Below are 27,221 nucleotides of genomic sequence, written 5' to 3'. Positions count from 1 at the left end.
TTGCATTTTTTTAAACAAACAAAAAAAAACCCCCTGCTCTTCCTCGAAGGAGCACAGCCTGACACACAGAGTTTCCTTTTCCTATTTGATCATACCAAGAAAACTGTGAGGTAGGTTATTATATTAGGTGCCTTGGAACACAGGCAGGACAATGCTGCTGCAGTTGACTTGTTTGTGGGCTTCCTGGAGGCGCCTGGTTGGCCACTGTGAACAGACTGCTGGACTAGATGGGCCTTGGTCTGATCCAGCATGGACTTTCTTATGTTCTTATTAGGGTAGCCAGGTATCTCATCGCCATTAGTAGGAGATTTTGGGGGTGGAGCCTGAGAAGGGTGGGGTTTGGAGGGGGAGGGACTTCAATGCCATAGAGTGAGGGTTGCCAGGTCCCTCTTCACCACCGGTGGGAGTTTATTGGGCCAGAGCCTGAGGAGGGCAGGGTTTGGAGAGGGGAGGGACTTCAATGCCATAGAGTCCAATTGCCAAAGTGGCCATTTTCTCCAGGGGGAAAAACTGACATCTATCGGCTGGAGATCAGTTGTAATAGCAGGAGATCTCCAGCTACTACCTGGAGGTTTGTCTCACTTGCACTAAATTTGTGTTTGCATTCCAGTTGTTGTTTGGTTTCCGACTACCTGGAGGTTGGCAACCCTAGTTCTTATGTTCTTAGGTTAGCTGAGAGATAGTGACCGGGACAAGGTATCTGAATAGGCAGGGATTTGACCATGGATCTCTCTAGCCCAAGGATCCCCAACCTTTTTGAGCCTGTAAGCACCTCTGGAATTTTGAAAGGGCGTGATGAGTGCCACCCAAAACGGCTGCCTCAGGAGCTGGCACCAAATGCAAAATGGTTGCCTAAGTAGGCGGAGTCAAATGCTGTACTCCTCTCCTCATACCTCCTGGGAAGAAGGAAGGGGGAATGAAACCACACATGGACTAAGGAAACCCCAGACATTTTGCAGTCCTCCAATGGAAAACACTTTCATTTTAATGAGGGCAGCCAATAACAAGCCCTGACTTACAATAACCTCACCCACTTTCTGAAAAGTTTGGCGGGCACCAAGGGAAGTACTAGAGGGCGTCATGGTTAGGGTTGCCAACCTCCATGTACTAGCTGGAGATCTCCTGCTATTACAACTGATCTCCAGCCAATAGAGATCAGTTCTCTTGGAGAAAATGGCCACTTTGCCAATTGGACTCTATGGCCAATTGGACTCTATATGCCAATTGGACTCTATGGCCTCTCCAAATCCCGCCCTCCTCAGGCTCCGCCCCAAAAATCTCCAGATATTTCCCAACCAAGAGCTGGCAACCCTAGCCATGGTGCCCACAGGAATAGGAACTAGAAAGGATTTGAGAGAAAAAGACATCTGGATCTGTGCTTAGGGGCAGATAATTCATGGTACCCATGTTAATTAAATGCCTAACTTGCAACGACCTGTAGGCGCTTAAATGGTTTCTCGGACTTAAAAAAAAAAATTATTCCTGAACAGCCAAAGCTGTGATTCAAAAAAGGAATTCTGCTTAGAAGAGAATATGATGTTTCTCATATATGAGAATAAGCACCAGAGGGAACACGTGCCTATACATTTTTAAAACTTCGCTGTTTATTGAATGCAAAAAGAAATAAATGAAATAAAATAAAAAATGCATTACCTTAAAGGACTATAAACCGCCGGCTGTATGTGGTTTTTTATTGTTTCGCTGGAACTGCGAGCAACACTCTAATCTAAAATCCAATAGTCTCCGGCCAGAGCAGATACTTTTATTGTATTAGATTCTTGAGCACAAGAATGTGCTACTGAAATGTCTTCTTCTAAGCGGCTAAAATGACCTTTAGTGTGAAAAATTGGGAGAAGGAGGGGAGGGGGGGACGAGCTTAAATGGAATGGGGCTTAAAAGACTTTGGCAGGCTCCCATGACAATGGCGCATTCCAGACCAGGGTGCATTTTAAAAGTTTCTGTAGGTATTCCACCCCCCTCCTCCCTAATGCTGTTGAGTACATTTCTTCACATTTTCTCCGGCGAAAGGCTTAAAGTGGTGGATATAGATCCTTATCTAAAAATGGATCATTACAAGCTGGAGTTTGGAATGCGGCCTTCTGTGCCTTGTATTCCTTGGCTCTGCAAATTCCAAGCCTTTTGTCATTTTTTCGGGCCTGTGGGTAAGGCCGGATTCTCCCCCTTCCAACAGCTTTAATCTAATTTATCTCACGTAATCCATCTGAAAGCAACACATCTATCTAATGTTCTCAATGGCCAGGTTTCGCGAGCGGGCCTGCTTGGGCACGGAGACTTTTGCAGGAAAAAAACCCCAAACCCAGTAGCGTAGACTCGTGAGCATGTATTTTAGTGGGGAAGAAATTGGTACGGGACGGTGGCAGCTACTTTTGCGAGAGGATGTTTGTGGCTTGAAAGCACCGCTGGGAAGGGAAAAGGTTTTGTTGTTTAGCAGAGGATATTTTTCGGAAATGTATGCACGGTAAGCATTTTTTTTCTTCCAGCACCCTTATTTTTCGACTGCCCTTTCCTTTCTACGGAGTGCCTAATTGTGAGGGACTCTGTCTATAGGGTTGCCAGGTCCCTCTTCATCACCAGCGGGAGATTTTGGGGGCGGAGCCTGAGGAGGGTGGGGTTTGGGGACAGGAGGGACTTCAATGCCATAGAGTTCAATTGCCAAAGTGGCCATTTTCCTCCAGGCAATCTGATCTCTATCGGCTGGAGATCAGTTGAATTAGCAGGAGATCTCCTGCTACTACCTGGCAACCCTATCTGTCTACCTTCCATACACTCCTTTTCTTCTGCAACAGGGGTCCCCAACGTGGTGCTTGTGGGTATCACAGCGCCCTCTAGGGTTGCCAACCTCCAGGTACTAGCGGGAGATCTCCCGCTATTACAGCTGATCTCCCGGTGATAGAGATCAGTTCACCTGGAGAAAATGGCTGTTTTGGCAATTGGACTCCCTCTTCAGACTCCACCTCCAATACTTCCTGCCGGTAGTGAAGAGGGACCTGGCAACCCTAGTGTAGGGTTGCCAGGTCCCTCTTTGCCACCAGCGGGAGGTTTTTTTTGCGGCAGAGCCTGAGGAGGGAGGGCTTTGGGGAGGGAAGGGACTTCAGTGCCATAGAGTCCAATTGCCAAAGCAACCATTTTCTCCAGGTGAACCGATTTCTATCAGCTGGAGATCAGTTGTAATAGCAGATCTCCAGCTAGTACCTAGAGGTTGGCAACCCTACCCTAGCACCCGCTGGACACCTTTCCTGGTGCCTGCCAATGGTTTTTAGAAAGTGGGTGGGACCCAGTGGGGCCTTTGGTCACCAAGGTTCCAGATTGGCTGTTGGACATTTGATTGGCTGTGCAGATTTTTAAGAACGTGGGTTTGGCAGCAGCTGCCACCACAGCTCAAGGATCGTCACTGAGGCTGCCATTGTGTGGCTTGCTCCTCCTCCTGCGGCAGCCATTGTCTGGCTGTGCCCATTTTTAGGGTTGCCAGGTCCCTCTACACCACCAGTGGGAGGTTTTTGAGGTGGAGCCGGAGGAGGGCGGCGTTTGGGGTGGGGAGGGACTTCAATGCCATAGAGTCCAATTGCCAAAGTGGCCATTTTCTCCAGGGGAACTGATCTCCGTCGGCTGGAGATCAGTTGTAATAGCAGGAGATCTCCAGCTAGTACCAGGGGGTTGGCAACCCTACCCATCATACTGTGTCAGAATTTCAAACGTGCCTGCAGGCTCAAAACGTGTGGGTACCCCTGTTCTAGAACATTGCCAGGTCTAATACCTCGTACAGCCAACATTGTTTCTCTTTGAAGCTAAGTTCATCCCACATAAACCTGGCAGGACAGTGCACAGAGGATCCTGTCCATCGGTTATTTGTCATTTATAGATCGAGCCGTGTCCCTGATGGGTTCTTATTTAAATACCCTCCGTTCCTAATTTTAGAGGCCAGGGAATGAAAAGCATAACAGTGACGTGTTTTTAGCTCTCCATTAACGAAGCATAAGCATATTTATCGATTTGTCAATACATTATGGTGGAATGGGTCCCGCTTCCTATCTTACCTCTCCACGGAGTGTAGGTTGAAAAGCTTCCTCCGTAGGCTTGCCAGCCTCCAGGTGGTAGCTGGAGATCTCCCGTTATTACGACTGATCACCAGCCAAAAGAGATCAGTTCCCCTGGAAAAAATGGCCGCTTTGGCAACTGGACTCTGTGGCATTGAAGCCCCTCCCCTCCCCAAACCCTGCCCTCCTCAGGCTCCGCCAACTTGGAACTGGCAATCCTATTCCTCCGCCATGAGCTTTCCTCCAGCTGAAGTGGCTCTTTTGTTAGAGGAAGACCCCCTTCAGTTGGAGAAAGTCTCCTTAGACTGGAGGGGGGTTGGATCCACCCCACTATGGGGGCTGTGTCCCTTTTGTCAGGGTCCCCAATGTAGGGACTTCATTGCCAGGTCCCTCTTTGGCACCGGTGGGAGGTTTTTAAGGTGGAGCCTGAGGAGGGTGGGGTTTGGGGAGGGGAGGGACTTCAGTGTCATAGAGTCCAATGGCCAAAGTGGCCATTTTCTCCAGGTGAACTGATCTCTATCAGCTGGAGATCAGTTGTAATAGCAGGAGATCTCCAGGTATTATCTGGAAGTTGGCTAGGACAACAGTAAAGGAAGCAGGTCCACGGTGAAATGAATGCTTAGGCGTTGTATTTTTAACACGCAGCTTCTGTCCAAAGGCATAATTTTGTGAGCTTCTAGCATGCAAATGCTGATTTCCGGCTAGATTTTTATGAAGTACTTTATCCCCGAACATATTAGCAAGCTTTTGCTTAGTCGATCATGTTTGGGTTTGGTTCCTTATGCTATAAGCTGGAAAACTCTGCCTATATTGCCTGGATTCTGAATATTAGTGTTACAAGCGATGCTTAGTCCAAAATGTGCCATGTGCAGATGTTGTTAAAGCAAGATAAGAAAAACACTAGACAACCACTTTTAGACCGAATATTTAAACTACAAATGTTTCCTTTTCAGGAACCAGATGTGTGAAAACCTGATGTTTAAGTGTTACTCGGGACAAGTTGCCATTTGGGGAAATGCATTAACCCCCCTCCAGAATCCCTAGTTAGTTTGTCAACAAATCATTACGGCTAATAAATGGAAGATGTGTTGCGCAGGAGTGGGATTGTATCGAACCGTTCTTTTTCTTTTTGTCGCTGTTGTCTTTCATTGTTTCTGTGTGTGCAGTTTTGAGGGGAAGGTTAGGAAAGGGGTGAGCGCAGGGAGGCAAACAGGGGAAGTTGTAGGAAAGAAAGGGGCGGAGATTTGACCTGAATGAGAGGAACTCCCGCTGACACGGCCAGTCTGACTCATTGAATGGCCTGAATACGATAAATGCTGCTTTATCCTTTCTTGAAAGGAACAAGATAGTGCAGCCTTAAATGCCTGGGTGTGCTTAAATAGGCAACTCCGGGATGTTTGAGGTGAGCGTGTTTGAAATCCGAGCCGACCAGCAGTCTAGGAGTTGCCATAGGTCACCTGCCGTGCTCCGCGGGGACAGGCCCAGGAATTGGATGAGCCAGTAGCACAAAATGCCTTTGTCAGTTGGCCCCTTTTGCCAGACCACGGCCTAGGAGACGTTGGGGAAAAAATAATTCTTAAATATTATTCGAAAGGGCGCGAAGGGGGCCACGCTGAAAACCCTGACAGCTCGATGCGCGCTGCATGGTTTCGATAGCTCGGAAAGCGAAGTGTGGAGCCAAGGACTCTCGTTTTGCTTGTTGCAAGGTTTGCAGTGTGTGTGCACACACTTAAAAAAAATAGTGTCTAGTCGCTGTGCGGAGTTCCTACGCTCCTAGCAATTTGACAGACAACAAGTCTGCTTCAGTGATCTCAAATCCTTTTAGACTAATTTGTGAAAGAGCAGAAAATCAGCTAGCCCTTTTTTTGGGGGGGGGGGGGTTTCCAGTGTTTAAAAACTAGAGACGCGGTATTATTATTTTTTACAAGCCATCCTATCAGCACGGGTTTCTTTCTAAAGTATTCTGAGAACGACATGCATTTTCTATATCGGAAAGTAACTGCGAGTTCCTTCCTGGATAAAAGCGGGAGGGCGCAGGGAGATCTTGTTGGCCAAAGCTCACGGGTGACCACGGCAGAGGCTCCCCCGCGAGCCCGAGTGCCACATTAAAGAGTGTTGCATATTCACGGAGCCCATTCCAGCAGTGCCCCCGAATAGCCAGAGGCCATTTCTAAGAGCCTCTGGCCCCCTCGGTTGCTGGCCTGCTAGTTAATTGCCACACGGACTTCCTGACACATGGACAGATAAGATGACATTTTCGGTTTCCGTCACTAGCAAACGCCACGGCGTCGTTTGCACCAGTTGCTAAGAAGCTGTCAGGAAGCATTAGTGCTTGGCGAGAGCCGCCCCGTGGCACTTCCCCCTGGCATCAGCAAAACGAGCATAAATCACCCAGCGGAGCGGCCCACCGCTACCCTAATGAGGCTGTAAGCTTGTTTATGGACTAGCATCATTTTTATGATTATTTCCACCTTTTCAGCTTGCCTCTGTTGGCGGCAGGAGAAGTCAACTTTGGGAAGGAAGCCGCCGCCTGACATTTCTCAAACGTGGTTCATGGCGGCTGCTGTGTGGCTGGCCAGTGAGCCTTCAAGTTTCGTTTCGTGACCTTTTTTTTTAAGTAAGGGGGGGTCAGCAGGAGAGGGGAAGGCCTTCTCAAGAGACCTTCCAGAGGTGACTGTATCAAATTGCAGAGTGAATGGAAATGCCATTTAGACTTTTAGCTGAGATTTCCCCCCTTCCCCCCCCTTTTAATAGCATCAAGTTTCATTTTTGTTTCTTTAAAAAATGAAGAAGTGGAAGCAGTTAAACGATGTCTTGAGATCTAGGGAACAGTTTCATCCAAAGGATGCTGTCTCGTTCATTTGCTTCATCCTTCCCTTATCTTCTGTCAGATAGGACCGGCCGTTTATTGTTTTAAGCTCCTCCGAACATGCACCAGTATTTACACTGGATTGAAAAGCATTTGCTTCCAATGAAAACCTGGTCTTAGATTACAACCCAGCAGTGTAATTTCCCTCCCAGATGGGAGCCAAGTAGCTGTATTTGCCTAAAAACAGTAGGAAGAACAAACTGTGCATTAAGCCGAGGCTGTTTTTGGCTTGAGCTAATGATGTAACAGAAACCTTTTATTTGGGATAGGTCACCGCCTGGGATTGAAGGCAGTCGATCCGGCCTCTGGTTTGAAAGGTTTCTCCATTGTATCTACACAAGTCTTTGCTGAAAAAAAGGGGGAAAAAGGATGGAGGGAGATGGGGTGGGGGTTGGGAAGAAAGATTCTGTTCCTAATGTCTCTGCTTTCATACAGCAGAAATAAACAGGAAAGGTTCTGGGGAGTGTTATACATGGAATGCAGAAAGCTTTTCCACTCCTAATGGAGTATATAATTCAGGTGCCCTGAAGGCACGGCTTTCAGGAATTCTTTTGCCCGAGGTAATGGGGAGCTGAGGCCGCTCTAAGGCCTTGATTATCTATTGATGCACAAAAGACTGGGGGGGGGGGAAGTCATCTCCGTTGGATTATAGTAGATATTTCCATAAATTATCAATGAATTCTCTTTCTTTGCCAGGCAGAAGGCATGGCTTGCTAAAATAATCTGCGAGGGGGGGGTTTGGAAACGGGTACAGAGTATTTCCCCCCTCCCAACAACAACAACAGCAAAAAATAGAATAGGCAGAGAGCGGTAATGAAAGACAATGTCATTAGTTTAGAAGACCTTTACTTTTAATCAATGACGGCCTAATATATTTCTCTCCTTCTCTCCTCCGCCCCCCTCCCCGGCCTGCTTTCGCCCTGTCTGCCTCTCCAACTACAGCAAGTGGATTAGTTCATGGAAATTTTAAATGCTGTTGAGTTATTTGCTCATGTTTATTTTATGAATCATTATTTTATATGGCGAATTGCTCCTCTGAATAAAAGCCTTTCAAAGACTTTTATCAGGCTAAGACATCTAAACTCTTTTCTGAAAAGGCCGTTTGAGGAATACGAACGTGGCGAGCCGGGCCTTTCATGAAATATGGAACTGTAGGTAACGGCAGTCGCGAATATTCTGTAAACACAATTCGTTTAGGGTTGGGGGGTTTTAGGCTGTGTTTCGGGTCATTATTTGGAGAGAGATTAAATTGCCTCCTTTTTATTTTTGAGAAAAGAAAACCACTTTTTCTTTGACCGAGACTGTTTACTTAAATTGTTGTTTTTTGTTGTTGTTGTTTTTTGCCTTGGAGGGGAGATAGCACTTGCCTAATTGCTTCAAAATGCTACACCCTCATAAAAATTCGGACTGTCAAAGCTTCAGTGTGACAGTTTGCATGCAGAAGATGAAAGGGCCAAACAAAGCATTATGCGAGTTTGTTCTCTGACCTGCTTTCTGAGTTGTGTGCAATATCTTGGTGAAGAATGAGCAATATCCAGGCCAGGAGTATAAACATAAACTACGCGCTATTTTTAAATTCCCTCGCCAAGAATCGACTTAATTTGACACACTGTTAAAGACCAAATGAATATCATTCACTCTAGTCTACTGGGGTTCCACTCTTAATGGATGCGTATTCAAATGTTACCCTTACTCTGATTTTCCCTTATTTGTATACCATTTTTGGAACCAAGTGCAGGAAATAAAATGGCTAGAGCTGACAGCCAGCATGGTGTAGTGGTTAAGAGCGGTGCTTTGGAGCGGTGGACTCTGATCTGGAGAACTGGGTTTGATTCCCCACTCCTTCACATGAGCAGCGGATGCTAATCTGGTGAACCAGGGTTTCCCCACTCCTCCACGTGAAGCCAGCTGGGTGACCTTGGGCTAGTCACAGCTCTCTTAGAGCTCTCTCAGCCCCACCTATCTCGCAGGGTGTCTGTTGTGGGGAGGGGAAGCGAAGATGATTGCAAGCCGGTTTGATTCTTCCTTAAGTGGTAGAGAAAGTCGGTATATGAAAACCAACTTTTCTTCTTCTTCACAAAAAGTCACACCCTCAAAAAATGATGTTGGTTTTCAGGGTGCTGTCAGACTCGAATTTCGTTCTAGTACTACCGACTAAACATGGCTACTCACCTGCAATTGCTTTCTTGTGTTTTCCCTTTTTTTAAAAAAAAAAATCTCATCCCTGGAAGAAGTTTGGCAGGAAGTGGGTATTGAGGGTGGGGAAAGCCTCCCTTCTCCCACCGTAATTTATTAACATGAGCCGCATTGTACCCCCTTTGGGGAGTTATCGTTGGGTTGGCATGTTGGAAACACGCGGGGTTTGCCCGTCAGAGCTGCTAGGAAGGATACCTATGCATAAAGGGCAAGAACATGCGCGCCCTCAAGCCAGAAGCTAAACAGCCACACGGCTTTGGTGGCATCCAGAACTCTTGGATGGGGTTGAATTAGCTGGAATGTGGTTTTGGGTTACACGGGGGGGGGGTGCTAATAAAAGATCTCCCTGGGGGATCAGAGTTGGGGAGGAGGAGAGCACACTGCAGATTCAGACAAAGCTGAATACACGTTGGTTTGTGTATGGAAGAGGTGATTATTCAATTGCCCATCAAAGAGACAGACCTTTCTTTTGCTTTTTCGCCCATGGGGGGGGGAAGGAGGTTGAACTACATGTATTAATAAGTTTGAGATAAGGCTGATGCATTTGTAAGGGGGGTTCTCCAACCCCCCTCCCCCATAAGCCAGAACCGAACCTGATGTGATTATTCCCACCCATCCAGTACGGCATTAAATAATTTTGAAATGATCATATATTAAACTGTTCATTACACGTTGAAAATTATTTTTTAAAGGAAAACTTGCCCCTAAACTTAGGCTTTTCGTATCAGTACAAGGATCTCAAGATAGCACAAAGTCAAAAATTTGATTCACTATATTTACAGGTGACGGCTTGGACAACAGTGTAGCTTCTCCAAGCACAGGTGATGACGATGATCCAGATAAGGAGAAAAAGCGGCATAAAAAGCGTGGCATCTTTCCCAAAGTAGCCACAAATATCATGAGGGCATGGCTGTTCCAGCATCTAACAGTAAGTGAACTCTAGATCCCATACACGAAATGAAACCTGACATAGCTGTGGCGGTAGAAAGCGGAAAGATGTATTGCCTGTCGCGGGAGCGTAATGTGTAACACGGGCAGAGTTGGAGGGCACTGCTTTAGGTTGCTTGCAATTTTTTTTTTTGTTATCTCTTGCGAGGGAGAGGAAAACACAGTGCTTTAAAATGTATTGTTGCTTTGTTTTTGTTTTTTAAAGAGGGAATTTGCAACGGTAATGGACGGTTACATTAACGACATTAGAGATCGGTTCTGTTTCTTTTGAAGCGGCTGCTGTGTCTGTTCCTGTACCCAGCAGCCTTGGATTTTAAAAGTTTGGAAAAACAGAGCACGCCAGGATTTTGCCTTATTTTGAATTCCCCGTGGGCTCATCTGCACAGTCAGAGACCAATATCTTTAAGGGAAATGGCCCTGGTGGTATTTGTTTTCTTACTCAATGCGTAAACACCACAGAACAGTAATTTTCTGCTTCTAACGGTGGCAGTGGCGGTAGCTATTCTGGAGTTTTGAGAATTTTTACCACCCTAGGAGATCCTCATTTTGGGTGTATAAAAACCCAAACAATACGTCGTGTGGTGTTCCCTTAATGCAAATGTTTTTCTAAGGACCTTTTGCTTAGGGAAGTTCCAATCTTTTGCCAAAGCTGTTGTCACTGTGGTGTTTGGCCGTGTCCATTCAAATCTTGCAGGCACACAGCATTACATCTCTGTCCCGGAGAGCCAGTATGATGTAGGGGTTAAGAGTGGTGGCTTGGAGCGGTGGACTCTGATCTGGAGAACCGGGTTTGATTCTCCACTCCTCCACATGAGGGGCGGAGGCTAATCTGGTGAACTGGATTTGTTTCCCTGCTCCTATACATGAAGCCTGCTGAGTGACCTTGGGCAAGTTACAGCTCTCTTAGAGCTCTCTCAGCACCACCTACCTCACAGGGTGTCTGTTGTGGGGGGTTGAGGGAAGGTGATTGTAAGCCGGTTTGATTTTTTCTTAAGTGATAGAGAAAGTCAGCATACAAAAACCAACTCCTCCAACTCCTCCTTCTTCTCCTTGATCATGGCTACTAGTAAAAATGGATACTAGTCATGATGTATACCTATTCTCTCCAGGATCAGATGAGCATGCCTATGCTGTTAGGTGCTCTGGAAGACAGGCAGGATAATAATCCTGCAGTTGTCTTGTTTGTGGGCTTCCTAGAGGCACCTGGTTGGCCACTGTGTGAACAGACTGTTGGACTTGATGGGCCTTGGTCTGATCCACCAGGGCCTTTCTTATGCTCTTATGGACAACCCACAAACATGCCCCTTGCTACTAAATCTAGTGTCCCATCCAGACATTTTTGGAACTGCCTCCCCAAATTTCAAAGGCAGCATCATCAAGGGGAGAGTTGTGTTTGTCTGTAATCTGAGCAGTGTCTGTTTGTGGTAACTGTAATAGCAAATGATTAGGGTTGCCAACCTCCAAGTACTAGCTGGAGATCTCCCGCTATTACAACTGATCTCCAGCCGGTAGAGATCAGTTCCCCGGAGGAAATTGCCCTCCCCTCCCCAAACCCCACCCTCCTCAGGCTCTGCCCCAAAAACTTCCCACCGGTGGTGAAGAGGGACCTGGCAACCCTACAAATGAGGTCTCTGAAAACTTCCAAAAGTATTCTTAGTTACCTTTATACAGCATGTACATTTATACAAGTTCGTAACGGGCTGACCAAACTTCCTCTATGAATGCAAGACCAAAGGTTTATGTAAACCATGCTTGTAATACTTCTTGCCTGTTTCTCTGTTTTGGATTGGCTTGAAAACAGATTTTCATATAAGTCTGCAGAAGTTACTTATGTAGGCAAGTATGCTTGCATGAGGTGGTTTTTGGAGACCGTGTATGTGCCTGGTTGTTCGTTCCCCAAAGGTTGTCGATTCTCTAAAGGTGGTTGTACATTTCCCTGCTGCCATGGTGGATGGTGGAAGACAGCTTTGTGTAAAACGTTCAGAAGGGTGTGCGTGTGTGTAAAGTGCTGTCAAGTCGCAGCCGACTTATGGTGACCCTGTAGGGTTTTCAAGGCCAGAGATGTTTGGAGGTGGTTTCCCATTGCCTGCCTCTGCTTGGGCTGAGAGGGTTCTGTGAGAACTGGGACTGGCCCAAGGTCACCCAGTAGAGTTCATGTGAGAGCCAGCGTGGTGTAGTGGTTAAGAACGGCGGACTCTAATCTGGAGAACCGGGTTTGATTCCCCACTCCTCCATATGACTGTGACCTGGTAACCAGATTTGTTTCTTCACTCCTCCACATGCAGCCTCCTGGGTGACCTTGGGCTAGTCACAGTTCTTTCTGAACTCTCAGCCCCACCTACCTCACAAGGTTTCTGTTGTGGGGGGAGGAAGGCAATTGTAAGCCGCTTTAAAACTCCTTGAAGGTAGAGAAAAAGCAGGATATAAAACTATCTCTTCTTTTTCTTTTTACTGGAGGAGTGGGGAATCAATCCTAGTTCTCCAGATTATAGCTGGTTATAGTTGATGCTGACAGGTGGTGGAGCAGCAGCATAACTCACATCCGCCACTTTTGAAAACATATTTTTTGGGGGAGCCACCATCCGCTAAGTATCTTTCCTCCAACTTTAAGTGACTCTTCCTGCAATGGAAAAGCCACTTAAGTTGGAGGGAAGTCTCCTTCGACTGGAGGGAAGGAAGGCTTCAGACGTGAGCCAAAAGGGGTCTGTATGTAAATATTTTAATAAATATATGCATAAACTTCGTTCAGTAAAGTGAGTAGCATCTGCCTCATTCTCCTACACTGCATAGTGTTCATTTTCCTTTCCGTTCAAATGATGTTTTCTGCACCACCTGAATTTTTGGCTAGCTTATCAGTCCTTTTAAAAAACCCTTTTAATTAAAAACAAAACAAAACCCGGGGGGAAATAACCATTGCTGTTAGAGAGTCTGCAAGTATGTTGCTAGTTTTGGTGCCTTTATTCAGTCTGTTTGGAATTAAGACTGAAACTACCCATTTGTTGGCATAAATCTTCTATTGTCGTTTCCCCTTTCAGTAGCACTTTTTGTTGGGCAAAGGTCCTCCCAACACACTCATAAGGGTGAAAGCCAGCATGGTGTAGTGGTTAAGAGCAGTGGTTTGGAGTGGTAGACTCAAATCTGGAGAACCGGGTTTGATTCCCCACTCTTCCACCTGCTGGGTGACCTTGCACTAGTCAAAGTTCTCTCTGAACTCTCTCAGCCCCACCTACCTCACAGAGTGTCTGTTGTGGGGAGGGGAAGGGAGGGAGATTGTAAGATGGTTTGAGTTTCCCTTAAGTGATAGAGAAAGTCAGCATATAAAAAACTCCTCTTCGTCGTCGTCTTCTCCTTCTCCTTCTCCTCCCTCCCCACAATTACCAAGTAAGCTTGCAGTGTCAACCTATGCAGGGTTTGCATAGGTTGAGAAGCTACGTTGAGAAGCTACTGAGTCAGTGGCCTTAGAAGTACAACTTTGCTTAGTATCACACTTCTAAGGTCTGGTCTGACAGAGCATTTATTCTTTTTTCTGCATGCACAAGACATAGCTCAAGGCTTTTGGGGGGATCAGATTAATATTTCAGCGAAGATATAGGGCAGGGGTCCCTAACATGGTCCCTGCCATCACTTTTGCTGGTGTTTTAAAGAATTGCGTAGGGCCGGGTAGAGCTTTTGCCCAGCATAGCTCTTGATTGACTATTAGAGATTTGATTGACTGTGCAGATTTTTTTGTAATGTTGCTTTGGCAGCAGCTGCCACCACAGCACAAGGATCTACAGTGTGATACTGAAGTCAAGAAGAAGAAGAGTTGGTTTTTATATGCTGAATTTCTCTACTACGTAAGGAAGTGTCTCCTCCCCACAACATACACCCTGTGAGGAAGGTGGGGCTGAGAGCGTGTGACTAGCTGAAGGTCACCCAGCTGGCTTCATGTGTAGGAGTGGGGAAACAAATCCAGTTCACCCGATTAGCCCCCTCTGCTCATGTGGAAGAGTGGGGAATCCAACCTGGTTCTCCAGATCAGAGTCCACCGCTCTAATCCACTGCTCTTAACCACTACACCACGCTGTCTCTCGGAAGCTGTGGCAATGATTTTGTGGCTGGCTCTGCCTCCTGCGGCAGCCGTTTTGTGGCAGCCATTTTATTGCTGCGCCCACCATGTCATGTCAGAATTTAAAATGCTCCTGCAGGCTCAAAAAGGTTGGGAACCCCTACGCTAGGGGTTGCGCCAGGACTTCTCCAATTTCTTGCGCTGGCAGAATCACGCTACGTATGTATTTCCTTCGCGCTCGCTCTTTGCTGGATCTGACCCTTTTAATGCCTAAGGTGGGGATTTGAACCTGGATCCCCTCTGCCTTTTTTTGTTTATTTGTTTTAACTAAAATCTGTCCATGCCCGGAGACATACAGTAGCCAGGAACAGCTGAGCTCCTGGTGTTGAGAGTGCTATAGCTGGGCTGTCGCAACACCGGATCCAGTAACCTTCACACCCACTGGGCATAGTTTGTGTAGGAAAAGGAACTGAATTTCTCAAAGGTCATCACAGACATAGTGCAGTCAGGAAAGACATGAATTTGTCAAAGCTAATTGACAAGTAAAAGGATATTTCCCCCCTCTTGGGGGTTATAAAGCTGCAGTCCACAAGGGTCATTTGTGCATGGGAGTTTTACCTCAGGTCCGTCGCTGGCTAAACCCATACTTTCCAGTTGGGAATCTCTGCACCAAACTCTCTCCAAGCTCAAATCAAGTTCCCACCTCTTTAAATGCTGCTTTGTAATTGGCTTCCTTTGCAGTGTTCACTGTGAGAGAAGATTCCCCACCCTAAAAACCAATTGCCGCATAAAAATGCATTTTAAGAACAAAAAACAAAAAACTGAGCAATCTGAAAGAAAGGGGGGGGGAGAAATCCAAGCCTCGGTTTTAAAAAGCCTTTCTTTTGCTCAGAAAGACCCCCGAGGAAGCAGGATACAGGAAGCGTTTTAATCCTTGCCTCTTTACACGCTGCTTTTTGATTGGCTGTGAGAGATGCCAGTCTTCCTGTGGCCTGCACTTTACCTGCTGCACATTGATTTCAGCTGGGCTGAGCTCAGGGGAGAGGGAAGAGTCAGGTTAACAGAGGAATGGGAAAAGCCGGACATCACGGGGGCTGGCAGCGAGGTCATTTCTAATGGACGGAAAACACATGTAGAACTGCAAGGAACAACCGAGTCAGACAGGGGTGAACGTGAGTCCAGGTTCCCATGCATAAATGACCAAGATTTGGTGGGACATCACTTTCCCTACACCACCACTGCCTGGCTTAAAAGAGAGCAAACCTTGACCTACGGAAAAGCTGCACTGCATACAGGGGAGGAAGAATCACTCTGACAAATTGCTGAAGCTAATCCATCATTTCAAGGAGTGATTCAATTAAAAATGTGGATTCTCCAATTTAATATGGGGAGAAGGAAAGGAGATTAGCTGTCATTCATCCGGTTCCTTCCTCAACTTTCCCACAAATTCAGCATGCCGGTCACACAAGTATTTTTTTAATCTCCCTTTTTTGCCCCTCCTCCTTCTCCAGCCCCAAAGTTCCAACCAGCGTACCGGTAGATTCCTCAAGAATACAAAGAGACATAGAATATAATCTTCCTCTTCATGGTCCCTGTGATGTCCCACAGTTTGTGCTTATAAGGAGCTTATTTTGAAGGGGGAAAAAAATCGACGCAGATAATAAGGGCTACAGATTTCAGTATGCTAGTAGCAGCCTCCGGAACAAAAAAAAAGTTCCACTGGTCCATAATAGATGGACAAAACGTAAGTAAAGGTGCTGTGGTATATGTCTGGAAGAAGTATATGCTATGCCATATTGGCATGTTATAATAATAGAATCACAGAGTTGGAAGGGAACACCAGGGTCATCTAGTCCAACCCCCTGCACAATGCAGGAAATTCCAAACTACCTCCCCCACACACCCCCAGTGACCCCTACTCCATGCCCAGAAGATGGCCAAGATGCCCTCCCTCTCATGATCTGCCTAAGGTCATAGAATCAACATTGCTGACAGATGGCCATCTAGCCTCCGCTTAAAAACCTCCAGGGAAGGAGAGCTCACCACCTCCCGAGGAAGCCTGTTCCACTGAGGAACCGCTCTAACGGCTAGAAAATTCTTTCTAATGTCTAGACGAAAACTCTTTTCATTTAATTTCAACCCGTTGGTTCTGGTCGTTCATTCTGGAGCAACAGAAAACAACTGGCACCATCCTCTCTATGACAGCCCTTCAAGTACTTGAAGATGGTTATCATATCGCCCCTCAGTCTTCTCCTCTCCAGGCTAAACATACCCAGCTCCTTCAACCTTTCCTCATAGGACTTGGTCATGTTCTCATGAGAGCTTGGGATGAAACAGGAGGGATGCAATTAAAAGGTAAACATTCCAGTATACAGTTCTCTGTAGGACGCGGCACTTAATTTCTTCACCTGAGTGATACAGATAATGAAGCTCACCTTACTGTTCAATGTCTAGTAATTTGCAGATGAAAACAGAGCAGCAGTTCTAGGAATTATTGTATTAGTAGCTGAAACCCAGCATTCTGTTTGGCTAGTAGCACTCCTTAATTGGGCTATTACCTCAAAGGAATACTTCCAAAGATTAAAAAAATACTTGCTCATAATTATAATATTAATACCCATCAGCGGCATGGAATTGAATGACACGGACAGTAATTGCTGTATCTGTCATACTAATGATGAGTGGGTGGAATGATTTAAAATAAATGAAGAAACGGTGTGTAATCTTGAAGAAGAAGAGTTGGTTTTTATATGCCAACTTTCTCTACCACCTAAGGAAGAATAACAGCGGCTTACAATCACCTTCCCTTCCCCTCCCTGCAACATGACACCCTGTGAGGTAGGTGGGGTTGAGAGAGTTCAGAGAGAACTGTAACTAGCCCAAGGTCACCCAGCTGGCTTAATGTGTAGGAGTGGGAAAACAAATCCAGTTCACCAGATTAGTCTCTGCCATTCATGTGGAAAAGTGGGGAATCAAACATGGTTCTCCAGATCAAAGTTCTCCAAATCACCGCTCTTAATCACTACACCTTGCTGTTTTTTTTTTTTTTACCACCTTGGTCCACAGTGACGGAGGCCTTCTTTTAGGCTGTGGTTTTGTCCCCCCCTCCCCCAATTCTTCTTTGCAAGTAGGAATACCAAAGAAAGTTCAGGAACTTAAGTTCCACAGTGATGTGACATAGCTATTTCCTGGTACAATCGTCAGCAGTGCTGTTGTAATAAGTTTGCTTTGTGTTACTTCAAAATTGGACACATGGAATAACACAATCCCATGTTGACATTGCTAAGAATGCAACATTGTCATCAGCACAATTTTTATGGGTGGTTTATGGGTGGAACCATTTTCTACTTCTTTCCTTTTCTGCACAGCACAAAAATTGTAGCTTTCTAGTTGGCTGGTTGTTGACCTCCATTGACCCATGATCATCTTCCAAAGAATGAAGATTTCTCTATATGGAGCTCAGTATGGTTGGTTGGTTGTTGGCAACCATTGACAGCTGACCATCATCCAAGGGATGAAGATTTCTCTATACGAAGCTGTATATGGTTGTTGGACTCCATTGACCGATGATTATTTTCCAATGGATTAAGATTTCTCTTTATGGAGCTCTATATAGTTGGATGGTTGTTGGGCTCCATTGATTGATCGATGATCATCTTCCACGGGATGAAGATTTCTCTATATGGAGCCATTAACTATACTACTAAAAACTTGGTATACTCATACTACCAAAAACTTGGTATACTCATATAAACAGTACTTTATCCCTTCTGTATTCTTCTTCTCCCAACAGCCTGTGATAAATGAGCACAGGAAGCTTTTCCTTTGAATGTTGAAGGAACCGATACGTCGTTTCCTCCAGCCAGAACTGAGGAATGCATAGTGTGATTTTTATTTGTACAGTCAACAAGCAGCTACTATTAGAGCTGGCTGTTTGCAAAGTGGGAATAATTCATCGGATATTTATTAAGACTAGTTTTTGACAAAATGCATTAGCCTAGGCAGTCAGTTTGGGAGGGGTGGGGAAGGAAAGACATGAAACGAGGTGGAATTCAATGGTTAAATTATTCATTATTAATTGCTTCCCTGCTTTATCTTCTGACACAGCTGCTGTTCCAGCAACAGAGAAATTGTTTCGATTTGCTCGTAAATGACACGTTGTACATAAATAGGTATCTCATGAGTAGAGCTTTGGCTTTATTAACATGTTTAAGGGCGTGTGACATAGAAAGGTAGAAATTTGCCATTGAAAAAGAAATGTGTGGCATTCTGGTGATACTTTTTAAAGTCCACAGTGCAAGATAAGCCCACTTTAATAGGATCAGGCAGTAGGTGATGGGAAAGACCTCTGCCTGAGACCTTGGCGAGCGGCTGCCAGTCAGAGTAGACAATACTAATCTTGGTGGACCAGTCGTTCTGAATCTCTATAAGGCAGCTTCATGTGTGTTCAAGGCCTGTTTTGGGGAGGGGCTGTGGCTCAGTGGCATGCAGAAGGTCCCAGGTTCAATCCCCGGCATCTCCATCTAAAAGGATCAGCTTCCTGTGTCCTGCTTTGTGTGTGTGTGTGTGTGTGTGTGTGTATCATAGAATCATAGCGTTGGAAGGGACCACCAGCGTCATCTAGTCCAACTCCCTGCACAATGCAGGAAATTCACAACTACCTCCCCCCCACACCCCCAGTGACCCCCCCCTACTCCATGCCCAGAAGATGGCCAAGATGCCCTCCCTCTCATCATCTGCCTAAGTTCACAGAATCAGAATTGCTGAAAGATGGCCATCTAGCCTCTGCTTACAAAATCTCCAGGGAAGGAGAGTTTACCACCTCTCGAGGATCCCTGTTCCACTGAGGAACCACTTTGTTAGAAAATTCTTCCTAATGTCTAGACGGAAACCCTTTTGATTTAGTTTCAACCCATTGGTTCTGGTCCGACCTTCTGGAGCAACATGTGTGTGTGTGTGTGTGCATGTATCAGCCACGACTTGACAGCACTTTCCACCACACTATTGTAATTGTATGTGTGTATTGTAACAATGGAGTTGTTCTTTCCATTATTCGCAAGTCCCCCCCCCCCCCCCGGTGAAGAGTGGCATTTTAGATTTTTGATGCAGGCTGCGTGTATGTGTTCATAGTTATGAATGATTCCGCAGCGGCGTGGAATAAAACTTTGTTGCTGCCTCCACACAGCGGAGGTTGTCAAACCCGGGAGTGTCGTTAAGCGGCGACTATGATGTGGGATGATTTTAAAATCTGGCAGTAATGAGAATCTTAGGATTTGTTGGGGTAAAAATGTAATTTTAGTTATGTTTTCATATATAGTAGTTGTAGTCCCCCCCTTCCGTTTATTTGGTAAACCTTTGCATTACTCACATCGAAATGACACCGCGTTGACTTTTAGATTTCTCTCCCTGTCTTTATCAGTAGAATTTCCAGTGTAGGGCTGTAGAGGCGGCTGCTCCTAACATTTCCCCCTCTGCTGAGAATGCTGGTACAGCGTGGGCGTTTAATGTCATATGGTACCTGGCCTGCTGATCTGGGTGCTACGGGAGGATCAGTTTCACTTAAAAAAAAAAGACTTTGGTTCCCACTGTTGTTCATCTAAACGGGTCATCTTGCAGCAGGTGAACTGAGGAGCTTAGGGACCCAGAAGAACAACCTTTGCTTCATTGTCTTCCACTGCTCTGCTATTGAGTTGTGATCCTACTCTGTTAAGAACATAAGAAAAGCCCTGCTGGATCAGGGGAGGGGCCGTGGCTCAGTGGTAGACCATCTGCTTGCCATCTCCAGTTAAAGGGCATGTAGGTGATGTGAAAGACCTCTGCCTGAGACCCTGGTCCCATGGAACGCAGGCAGGAGAATGGCTGCTGCAGTCGTCTTGTTTGTGGGCTTCCTAGAGGCCCCTGGTTGGCCACTCTGTGAACAGACTGCTGGTCTTGATGGACGTTGGTCTGAACACATGATGCTGTCTTACACTGAATCAGACCCTAGCTGCTGCTAGTCAGAGTACTGACTTTGATGGACCAAGGGTCTGATTCAGTGTAAGACAGCATCATGTGTTCAGACCAACGTCCATCAAGACCAGCAGTCTGTTCACAGAGTGGCCAACCAGGGGCCTCTAGGAAGCCCCATGCAAGACGATTGCAGCAGCCATTCTCCTGCCTGCGTTCCATGGCACATAATATAATAGGCATGCTTCTCTGATACTGGAGATAAAAAGCATGAGCATAAGAACATAAGAAAGGCCCTGCTGGATCAGACCAAGGCCCATCAAGTCCAGCAGTCTGTTCAAACACTGGCCAACCAGGTGCCTCCAGGAAGCCCACCAACAAGATGACTGCAGCAGCATTGTCCTGCCTGTGTTCCACAGCACCTAATATAACAGGCATGCTCCTCTGATCCTGGAGAGAATAGGTGTACATCATGACTAGTATCCATTTTGACTGGTAGCCATGGATACCCCTCTCCTCCAGGAACATGTCCACTCCCCTCTTAAAGCCTTCCAAGTCGGCAGCCATCACCACATCTTGGGGCAGGGAGCTGATTGCAAAGACCTCTCAGCAGAACTCCCAGCACACATCTGGTTGGAGAGGGTATGGGGGCAGACCCATAGACAGGGTAACGTTCAAAGTCCTTGACCTGCCTTGTAGGGCTGTTCTTAGCATAAAGTTGAGTGGGGGAAGAGCCGTGCAAGCTGAGTTCCTTAGAGAAAGAGCAGATTAAAAATGTGTAGATGGCATGTATATGTGATAGATGTATAGCAACCATGTGATCTTAACAAGTGTGTGACATAATAGAGCACATGCTAGTACATGTCGACTGCCTGTTGTATGTGTAATGCGTATATGTGCATAGGTGTACTTTTTAAAATAAGAGGTGTTTTTTAAAAAAATGCTTGAGATATCTTGTCAAATTAAAACTGGCACATCCTCCTCAGTTAGGTTTGCCAACTCCGGGTTGGGAAATCCCTGGAGATTTGGGGGTGGAACCTGGGGAGAGCGGGATTTGGGTACGAGGGGGAACTCAACAGCATGTAATGTCATAGGATCCACCCTCCAAAGCAATCATTTCATCCATTTTCATCTGTAGTCTGGAGATAACCTGTAATTCCGGGAGATCTCCAGGCCCCACCTGGAGGGTGGCAAATCTGTTTTCAACTAGGGTTGCCAACCTCCAGGCACTAGCTGGAGATCTGCTATTACAACTGATCCCCAGCCAGTAGAGATCAGTTCATCTGGAGAAAATGGCCACTTTGGCAATTGGACTCTTTGGCATTGAAGCCCCTCCCCTCCCCAAACCCTGACTTCCTCAGGCTCCACCCCGAAAACCTCCCCTGGTGGCGAAGAGGGACCTGGAAACCCTAATCTCAACCCAAATAGCCGCATCCATACGTTTCCTCGTCAGAAGAACAATTTTGCTTTGTAGAATGCAGTTTGGCATTAGAACGCACCCTTGCTCACCACGACCTGTGACAGACGCTCAGATTTTATCAGCATTACTATGGCCAATTACAAGCGGGAGGAATTGTCATTCCCCACCCCCACCCCAGACTGCTAACAGAACATGGTGCGCTCAGCCCACAAGATATAAGCATCTGGCTGATGCAACATTGACTTAAGTGCTAGATTTCTGCCTGGCTTCAAAAAGGTTGTGGCCTTTGGGGGTGGGGGGGTTGTCATTGGGTGCCCTTCCGTTTTTCAGAAGTGCAAACAGCAGTCTAGAAAACACATTAGGGGACCAAACGGGTTAAAGGCATACAGCACCGCCATTAGAAACCCATCTCGCCAGCCCCCTCTTTTTTTTTTTAGTGTGGGTGCGCGCGAACGGTATCAATACGAGATCCGTGCGTCTGGCTCATTTACAAGCCTCTCCCCCCCCTTTTTTTTTACTTCTTTCACACAACTGGTGTTTTTTGTGTTTAATTTAACAAGAAATGAGTAGTAAATGAAAGCTGCTGCCTGAAATCCCACTGTGAGCGTGTTTTGCACTTGGCTCCCCAGCGAAAAGGCAATTTGTGAAATTATGTGATAGAGTAATTAGATGAAGCCGGGGCTTTTGATTGTTGCCGTGCTGATGTGGCGGAGGTTTGGTGAGGGCGGGCAGGGGGGGTAGAGGGAGAGGGATGGAGGGAGAGAGAGAGAGAGGAAAAAATAACTGATTATTATCCCGGCAAAGTTTGCTCGAGGCGTCCTAATTTATTTGTAAACAGAATATTTAGTGACCGCATAGGAAATAGCAGTAATCACCAGCTCGTAAAGAAACCACAGCAGAGCTTTGGGTTTTTATTTATTTGTTTGTTTGTTTTCACAAGGTAGAATTTAAGCTGGGAGGCAGAATCCCTGTTAACGTCATTAGGACCTAATTGACCACCCTTTGCACAGAGATGCTTCATAGCGTCTAGATATCTATTCTCTATTTTTAAGCGGGCTCTCCCTCTCTGTTTACTTATTTATTTGTTTTTGCCACCAGGTCACAGCTGAATTATGGTGACCTCGTAGGGTTTTTAAGGCAAGAGTCGTTCAGAGGTGGTCTGCCATTGCCTGCCTCTGTGTAGTAACCCTGGACTTCCTCGGAGGTCTCCCACCCAAGTACCTGCCCCGGGGTTGAGGCTGAGAGGGTGTGATTGGCCCAAGGTCACACAGCAGGTTTCCATGGCCAAGTGGGGATTCGAATCTGGGTTTCCCAGATCCTGGTCCGACACTTTAACTACTACACCATGCTCTGTCTCTCTGTCTGTCTCTCTCCCTCTTTGTGGCTTAAAATAAAGAATAAATGTCTGTCCGTCCATCTGTCTACTTACCTACCTACCTACCTACCTACCTACCTCCATTGCAGTGGAGCTTTGAATAGAAGCCAGAGTGAGCATTTCCCCCATTCTCACCCCTCCCCCCACCCTTTTATTTGCCCTATAAATACACAACCATTTTAAAGAGGGAAATGCATACTGAAAAAAGAAGAAGAAGAAGAGGCGGAGTGGGGGTAAGGTGGGAAATGAATGGCAAAGCATGTCTGCAAATGAGACAGTAATGGACAGTTGCCCTTTATGTACTGATGGATTTCTCAATGGTTAAGTAAATTAAAGCAAATGCTAGAAAAATCAATAGGCTTGCCGAGGCTTGGCTGTGCCTCATAGACTTCAGGACAGAATGACAGATGTGGTGCATATGACCCATTTAAGTATTAATGCTTGGGAAATTGCTTCTGCGTGCAAGGTTATAGGCCCAGGAATATTGTTATATTAAATTACAGACAATAATATTTTTTAAGTATATGTGCAATTGATAACGTTTCAGTTTAGTTGTTCGTACGTGTTACATCGGTCCTGGAAGATTAGTTGCTTAGTTGCGTCTGCGGGACAGTAAATCAAGTTTTTTTAAAATGTTCCCGCGGCAGCGAATTGTCTTCGCATCAGGCTGCAGTTGGCAGGCAAGTGTGTTACAAACGGGGAATGTGCTAAAACAACATTAGCTCTGTGATTGTAGTTCCACCGCAATAAATGTACCATGCACAAAGAGTCTTAATGGTGAGTCACAGATCCCTGTTGGATGTGTTAGTACAAAATATGGGGAAGACGTTACAGCAGGTTATTCTATACGAAGTTCAAAGGAAACGGGGTGGGGGGAACGTACAGTGGAAAACAGAGTAAAAAAATCTGGAAGACTTGTCTAGATTTCTGGTTTTGCCGTCAGGTCACAACTGACTTACGGCGACCCCGTAGGGTTTTCAAGGCAAGAGACGTTCAGGGGTGGTTTGCCATCGTCAGCTTAGTAGTCACAGATAATCTTGTGTTTGGAATAGAATATCTCAGATGAGTGTGTGTATGTGTATTACACACATCATTCTTCCCCGTTCAAAAAAAAAAAGTCATCTGCAATTAGAAATCTAGCGTAAGAGGGAAAGGACTAGGGTAGACCCTTTTTCCTGGAAATGTTTTGTATGTGAAATTAAAAATTTTTGGGGAGGGAATATGGAGGACCTCAGTTATGGGAGCTGCCCCCTATACTCTGAAAGAATACAGTCCAGACATAGCTGTTACCATCTCATCTGACATTTTTGAGGACTAGATTTATGGTTGCCTGGTCCCTCTTTGCCACTGGCGGGAGATTTTTTTTTTGGGGGGGAGCCTGAGGAGGGAGAGGTTGGGGATGGGAGGGACTTCAATGCCATAGAGTCCAATGCCCAAAGCAGCTGCTTTGTCCAGGTGAACTGATCTCTATTGGCTGGAGATCAGTTGTAATAGCAGGAGATCTCCAGCTACTACCTGGAGCTTGGCAATCCTAATGAGGCCAAAGAAACTAGGTCCTCATTGGCTTCCAGCCATGGTGACTAAAGGGAACCTCCACATTCAGAGGCAGTAAACATCTGAATGCCAGTGCCCGGAGATCCAATCAGCGGAAGGCCTTGGCCTCTATGCCCTGTTGTTGACCTTCCAGAGGAACTGTTTGGCCACTGTGTGAGACAGGATGTTGGACTAGATGGACCCCTGGGCTGGTCTCCCATCCAAGTACTACCCAGGGTAGACCCTGTTTAGCTTCCAAGCTCCAATGAGATCAGGCTAGCCTGGGCCATTCAGGTCAGGGTGGTACAAATTTTAGAGACTTTCAATCCCATGTTTATAATCCTCACTCAGCCATGGAAGCTCTCTGGGCAGACTTTGGTCAATCCATCTCTCTCAACCCAACCTACCTCACAGGGTAGTTGCGAGAACACGATAGGCGAGAGAAGAACGATGTAAGCCCATCTGACCTCTTTGCAGGAAAAGTGGAATAAAAAAAATCAGACAGTAAAAAAAAATCAGAGTAACACACTGCCTCGGTGGTTTGTATTTTTTAAGTTTTATTTTGCCTCTTTTTTGTGACTGTAGCAAACAGAAAATATCAGAGAGATATAGCTTGGGAAGAAAAGTAATGTCAGAAGTAATAGTTGCCTAAAATACCACTAATGTAAAGTAGATAAGTTGAATGCTTGTGGCTGTGAACCAAGTTCGCTTAGTTATGTCTGTGGGTAGGGTTGCCAACATCCAGGTACTAGCTGGAGATCTCCCACTATTACAACTGATCTCCAGCCGGTAGAGATCAGTTCCCCTGGAGAAAACGGCTGCTTTGGCAATTGGACTGTATGGCATTGAAGTCCCTCCCCTCCCCAAACCCCAACCTCCTCAGCCTCCGCTCCAGAAATCTCCCATTGGTGGCAAAGAGGGACCTGGCAACCCTATCGGGGGCCATGTGGGGATCTGAACCCAAATCTCTCATCTCCTAGTGCAGTTCTCCAACCCGATATGCCTTGCTGGCTTTTGCATTTCGTTGTTGTCTTGATATAAGCAAACTGACACAGGCTGATCGTATATTCCCTCAGAAATGCAAGTAGGCAGTGAATGGGAGAATTGGATTTTTAAAATACTGGATCCATTCTGACCCTGCTTATTTTACTCGAGTGTGTATATCTCAATTCATAATGCAGCAGCATCCTGTCAAGGGTGAACCATGATCGTATGGTGGGGAGGGGCTAAAAAATAAAACTGATCTGGAAGCGGCAGCCCAATCGACTTACCAGCTGCCGCCCCCAAGCATTTTTAAAAAGGCGTACCCCACCCACATTCTACCTTCAATTTGCAAACTTCTTTTAAAAATTTACTTTATCTTATTTACTTTATTTATACCCCGCCTTTCTCCCCAATGGGGACCCAAAGCAGCTTACATTGTTCTCCTCTCCTACATTTTATCCTCACAACAACCCTGTGAGGTAGGCTAAGCTGAGAGGGGGTGACTGGCTCAGGGTCACCCAGCGAACTTTCATGGCAAAAAAACCACAAAGGCTCAAACTGGCTTGTGACATGCATCCCTTTGCATGTTCATGTGCTTGTTTCTGTCTAGACATTAGAAAGAACTTTCTAACAGTTAGAGCGGTTCCTCAGTGGAACAGGCTTCCTCGGGAGGTGGTGAGCTCTCCTTCCCTGGAGGTTTTTAAGCAGAGGCTAGATGGCCATCTGTCAGCAATGCTGATTCTGTAACCTGTCCTTAGGCGGATCATGAGAGGGAGGGCATCTTGGCCATCTTCTGGGCATGGAGTAGGGGTCACTGTGTGTGTGTGTGTGGGGGGGAGGTAGTTGTGAATTCCCTGCGTTGTGGACTAGATGACCTTGGTGGTCCTTTCCAACTCTACGATTCTACGCCTTTTCTGAGGGCTCGCTAGACATCACTGGAGGCATTTTAATTGGCTCAAGTGGCTGCATCCTCAACCCAGCATTGGCTGGAAAATGACCACGTTGCAGAAAGTCATCTAATGTGGATTGGAGTGATGGCAGGAACCTTGTCATTTGCCTACACGTAGTTTCATTGCTATGGTGACAATACGCAGCAAGGAAAGTTATCATGGAAGGGTGTGGATGGCGCTCACGGGCGCCATCAGCTCCCCGCGCTGCAGCAGGCAGCCGTCTTGACATCAGGATTGCACCGGATGTCAAGAATGATACACCAACTTCAGGATATGCTTTCCTTCCAGCTCCGTTTCCAGCTGGTGCAACTCTTGCATCTACCACAAAATTACCCTTAGAGAGCAACAAGATTTTCAGGGTCTAACCTTTTGAAAGTCAAAGCTCCCTTCGTCCAATACAAAAGCTTTGATTCTCGAAAGCTTATACCCCGAAAATCTTGTTGGTCTCTAAGGTGTTCCTGGACTTGACTTTAGCTGCTCTACTGCTAGGGTTGCCAACCTCCAGGTAGCTGGAGATTTACCCTTTACCTTCTTGGCATTTCCATGACTTGATTGGCTTTGTTTTTCTTTTTTTAAAAATTGTTTGCAGTTATTCTTTGTAATGTCTGTTTTTCTGCTGTAAGCCATCATGAGGACCTGAACGATTAATTTTTTTTAATGATTAAAATACTTATGAAAACAACAGATTAATTGTTATGATAATGAAATGCATGCAACATACAGTTTTCACCGTAGGGCTATTTTTCATCTCGCTGAGTTTATACTCTTTTTGTTTTCTCCACACTGTCAAGTAAAGAGTTTGCCTGTGCATACTATCAAGCAAGTGTCTCTCTTCTGTGGGAATGTCTTTGTGCATGCGTTATTTGATCGGTAAAGACCTAACCAGCTTTTTCGGTT

At 46.0% G+C, this 27,221-nt stretch overlaps 1 protein-coding gene across 4 annotated transcripts in view; it reads left to right on the top strand.

Moving 5' to 3' along the window:
* The window catches only part of MEIS1 (Meis homeobox 1), a 209,284-nt gene that overhangs the window by 94,049 nt on the left and 88,014 nt on the right, over nucleotides 1-27,221 (top strand). For all 4 annotated transcript variants that reach the window (XM_056856045.1, XM_056856046.1, XM_056856048.1 and 1 more), the window contains exon 8: nucleotides 9,903-10,048. In XM_056856045.1, coding sequence (XP_056712023.1) covers nucleotides 9,903-10,048 — 146 coding nt within the window. The remainder of the gene's footprint in view (nucleotides 1-9,902; nucleotides 10,049-27,221) is intronic.

This window comes from Euleptes europaea, chromosome 10 (assembly GCF_029931775.1).
Source record: "Euleptes europaea isolate rEulEur1 chromosome 10, rEulEur1.hap1, whole genome shotgun sequence".
Taxonomy (NCBI): Eukaryota; Metazoa; Chordata; class Lepidosauria; order Squamata; family Sphaerodactylidae; genus Euleptes; species Euleptes europaea.
This window is presented reverse-complemented; position numbering and strand designations above follow the sequence as displayed.